The following is a 4875-nucleotide window of genomic DNA, read 5'->3' on the forward strand; positions in this document are numbered from 1 at the left end:
TCCACTCTATTTGGAAAGCTTTTGACCATAAAGTTTCTACACTTTCATATATCTTCACTACTCTACAAATTATAGGTATCTTCACCAAAGCTATAGCCAATTAGATTTTTTTTTTGTTAGTAAATTAATATATATAGATCCATCAACATCAATTTAAGGGGGGTGTTAGAAGAAAGTTAGGTGGCCATTTATTTATCCTATACCTTGTATAACTTTGACAATTAATTTCTTTGTTTGTAAATTCTCTTTATTAGTACCTTATTAGTATATAATAGTTGTAAGCTAATTGTATATGGTAGTTTTAATGTTCTAAAGGCTATAAATTTACTTGTATAGATTTTATACTTTTATACTCGTTCGAGAGGAAGGAGTTTCTTTCTAAAACGCTCTCCAAGTTTCACAGCAATTCCATTGTATTCTTCATTTCCTGTTTAGATTTTCACTCTGCTGTGTTTAATAAGTTAAATATGCAGCTGGTCATTTTGTTTAGGGTCTGTAATATAATCAGTAAGAACACAGATCCTGTTAAAGGACTTTCACAGGAGCAAAAGCTGGCCGCTTTCTCCAGGCATGAGCACTAGGCAAGACGCACCCTGACAACTTGGTCAAGGAACCTACCTTAGCCTGAAAAATATATACCATCAGTTCCATTTCTGGTTCCATTCTAGCATTTCTGGTTCCATTCCCTACAGTCGGACCAAAAGTTCAATTGAACCAGAAAATATACCATCAGTTCTATGATAAATGATGAGGAATCATCGTGTTCCAGAAAATCAAACTCGCTGTATATTTGTTTGAGCATGAGAAATGCACGAGGGAGAAAAATCCTATACCAATCGGAAGCATCTATTCATAAATGCGAAAAATTTGTCTCCAAAATCCAGCAGCAGCAGTATCATTTACAAAGTTAATCTCTGAAGACATGTCAGGTAAAGAACCAAGTCCACCCATATTTCCCACTACTTTCACGGGCAGGCCACCATAACCAAACGTTACTATTCATCAGCCTATGTTTTCTGGGTATCTTATCAATCTTGGTGAAGCTCCTCTGCAGGTGGAGCAAAACGCACATTTGCTGGCCGAGCCACCACAACAGCATCATCTGCAAATAGAGATTTAATAAATCCTGGGGTTCGTAGGGGCCGACGACCTGTCATTCGCGGATATACGTCTTCAAGAAAATAGTAAGCATGACCCGCTATCATCCCCTGTATCAGAAAAGTTACAATTAAAAAAAGGAAACCAAGAGAGTCACATGACAAAAGGCCAGTCAGATTAACAGGAAATTTGACATCAAAGTCAGGAGGATCTTTCTATAACACAAATTAAACCTAGAGGAGCCACACATTCTAATCATTCCAGCTTGATCGGAGTTCAAAGATACTTCTTGACTTCATAAGTATAATGTAACTGGATAAAGGTGGAAGTCCTTGATCTCTCACTACATCAAGCAATACATCAAAAACTGGAAGATGACTCAGTTTATAGTGAAGCAACATGTCTTGTCTCAGCTTTCAGCACAAAATTTACAATCAGTATTAGTGTTTCCCTTTTCTTTTCATTTTTTTGGATAATGATAAGGACAAGTCATGGGAGGTACTCTGAAGAAACTTGAATGCCAATGACAGAACATCCAGGGTTCAATGAAACAAGAACTACATTGAAGTTCATATCCAATCAAGCAAATATTTCTGAGTGAGCATGGTTAAGAATTTGCTAATGCATGTAACATAAAAGCACAAACATGGAATTAACGATGGCACTTAAAACACACCAGCAGATCCACCCAAGCACTGGCACCAACAAGAACAGAGAATCCCAAGAGAACCTGGTGAAAAACAAGGGAGAAAACAGCGTTACTACTTGCCTCTACATTGACTTTCAAGATAATTCAACTTGAAACACATCACAGTTAGAACCCTAATTAGGACAGCTCATGTATCAGTTTGATTCTAAGTGAATGTTGGAGCAGCTACAAACAGATGGCAGGCAGAAGTACATGTTATCATTATGAGACAAACTTACATCATTAAGCTGAAAAACAGATCAAATGCTCATTAAAAGCTCACTCACCCATGGTAGGTATGCTGCTGTGAAAGTGAAGAGGCCCAAGAAACTCATGTGGATAAAGGGGTTTTGCTTGCTCCAGACATAAACCTGTGTAGATGAAAGATTTTAAAAAAAAAAATTGTAAGAGTTTACTCAAAAAAGAGTTATCAAAATGATATTAGAACGTAAGAAAGATTAAAATAACTAACCATCATGAAGGTCAATGAATTGCTCAGGAAAATGATTTTTGAAAACGACTCTGACAGATAGGGTATGTTTCCTCCAATTATGACAATGCTAGTCAAAACACTAGCACCAAACAAGAGCATGTAAAAGAAATCTGCAGTCCTTCCCCTAAAAGAGTTCTCTTCAAGAAGTTTGCAATATCGAGCAAGAAAGAACATGTGGAACATAAAGTCCAAGTCTGGCATCATGAGAAGAACATTAAGAAAGACAGCTGGTGATTAAAAAAAAAAAATTAACTGCAATAACACAAGTCTATCATAAGCAGTCAGAACTCATAACCCTATCTTTATTGAGAATAAGGAATTTGACATAACATAAAGATATAAGAAAACCAAACTTTCCGGTAAAAAGCACCCCAGGATGCAAGATGCTTTCATGGAAAAAAAAGAGCCATAAAATGCAAGTTTAATCAGCTATGCAAGCAGACCCCATCATCTGCAACATCTTGGTATGGTATATTAGAAGTGCCCGATTCAGTTTTAGGAATTAATTGTTGATTCCCAACACAGAACTCAGGTTCCCTCCGTAGAATGATAACAATCACAATTTGATCATCACTTTCCTTGGAACTGAAGCCTTAAGATTTAGACTGGAAAAAAAGAGATAGCATTTCATTGAAGAATTTTCACTTGAATATTAATTTTTGCTTGAAGAAGATAGGCAGTTAAAAACTTGGATATCACGTGCTGTAATATATGCAAATGTCATAAAATTGACCAGGCAAAACACTGCAACGCTCACAATGAACTTGTTCAACCAAAGTTTACAATAAATCTTCTATTCATAGTATATCTACATCTTTGTTTATGGATATGCAGATATTAAAATCCAATTCAGGACCCTCTTATAATAGAGATGCAAACGAATGTGAAATTCTCATTTCACTACACCTAGGAGCCTGTTCACAGGTCACCGAAGGGGCTAGACAAAGCTTGAAACCTTCTGATATTAAGATGCTAGAGGCTGTGCAGACGAAAGAATTCATACATATACTATAAAGTTGAAAGCTTTCGTACATTTCTGATATTGGTAATCACCACTAACACCCAGATGAAAACTTACCCATCTTACGGAAGTAAAGGAAATTAGTGACAAGGCGCCAGAACTCATAATTCTTCATCACAAGTTTAGGGTTTAAGTACAGATTAGATGGAGATATTATCTGCCCAAAACAAACAAAACCAGAGCTAAATTAAACATAAAAGAAGTTCCTTCACCTTTATAAACCCATCAAAATCACAAATGCCAAGATAAATATAAACCCAGAATGAACCAAATTTAACTCATTAAGTCTAATAACAAAAGCAATAGCTAACTCAACCTCCAAATATCGAAATTAATTATTTCAACATTCTTCAAAAAAATCAAGAAATAAAAACAAACAAAAAATTCAATGAAAATCAAAAGGGAAACTACAACTTACAGAACTGAACGAAACCCAGTTGAAATCATTCAAGAACAGAATAACTCAAAACGTTGTCTTTTTTTTTTTCAAAAACAACAAAACCCACAACGAAAATCAAAGAAAAAAAACCTATCATTCACAAAATTAAATCAAACCCATTTGAATCATCAAAAAAACAAGAAAGCCCATTTCATTAAAACCAAATTTACCATTCATTATCCCATCAAAACAAGTAAAACCCACATATTAAAACACACAGAGAAAAAAGAAAAAAAAAAGAAATACAAAGTTTAAGAAGAGAAGAAAAAGTGAGAGAAGGCAAGCAGGCAGGCATACATCAAGAGAGCAACCAATGGTGGTAACAACAGCAGCAGTGACATAAGAGCGAGTGATTATTGGCATCTGCTTATACCAATCCTCCACTGCTTGAGCCATTAATTAAGAATCGATAATTATACAAGTGACCTCTAAAAATATCTGATTTTTTATGTTTCAGCTGAAAATTCTTTAGACCCAGAATAGAAATAACGATTTTCTACTAAAGATGGTTTTCAGTAGAGAATTTTGGTGCTTTTTTAAGGAATCAAAGAAAGAGGTGAATGAAAAGTACGATCTTGGAAGGCTATAAGGTATGGTATCCAGATAAAGTTTCTTGCTTGATACCTGTGACTATGCTGGCCCAATCAGAAAGAGAGTGAGTTCCACGACCCAATTGAATTGTTATTAGTTTTCGGGGTTTATCGAAATGTGGTCCTTGTTTTTTTTAAAAAAAAAAGATTTTAAAATTTAAAGGATTATCACGATGTTACTGTCCCGCGCTCATCAAAGGATAAAAATCCAAGTTGAGAAAAAAAACGAAGGTTGTCGATTATTTTCTGGTAGGTAATTTAATTTTTAAATTGAAATGAAATGTTTTATTTTTTAAGTATTTTGAATATATATATATATAAAGCAAATATAATTTAAATTTAATATAAACTAATTATAAATTATACAATATAAATATAATACCAAATAAATATAATTTTAAAATTTAAAATATTTATAAATAGTTAAGATTAAATAAATTTTTAACTTAAATAAAATATCAAAATATTATAAAAATAAAATGTTTTAACATAAATATTTTAAATATAAAGTTAGGTTAATGTTATTAAGACTAATAAAATTTTAAA

General features: G+C 33.6%; 1 protein-coding gene across 1 annotated transcript; it reads right to left on the reverse strand.

The window, feature by feature from the left end:
- Window positions 1–736: 736 nt before the first annotated feature.
- Window positions 737–4312, reverse strand: LOC105142198 (derlin-2.2-like). Its single transcript, XM_011049718.1, has 6 exons — window positions 4037–4312; window positions 3358–3457; window positions 2259–2473; window positions 2074–2157; window positions 1775–1828; window positions 737–1208 (listed from the first exon to the last, which is right to left on the reverse strand). Exons 1-6 carry the CDS (start codon window positions 4133–4135, stop codon window positions 1029–1031), a joined length of 732 nt encoding a protein of 243 aa, XP_011048020.1. The 5' UTR covers window positions 4136–4312; the 3' UTR covers window positions 737–1028.
- Window positions 4313–4875: the final 563 nt, after the last annotated feature.

This window comes from Populus euphratica, unplaced genomic scaffold, assembly GCF_000495115.2.
Source record: "Populus euphratica unplaced genomic scaffold, PopEup_1.0 scaffold137.1, whole genome shotgun sequence".
Classification (NCBI taxonomy): Eukaryota; Viridiplantae; Streptophyta; class Magnoliopsida; order Malpighiales; family Salicaceae; genus Populus; species Populus euphratica.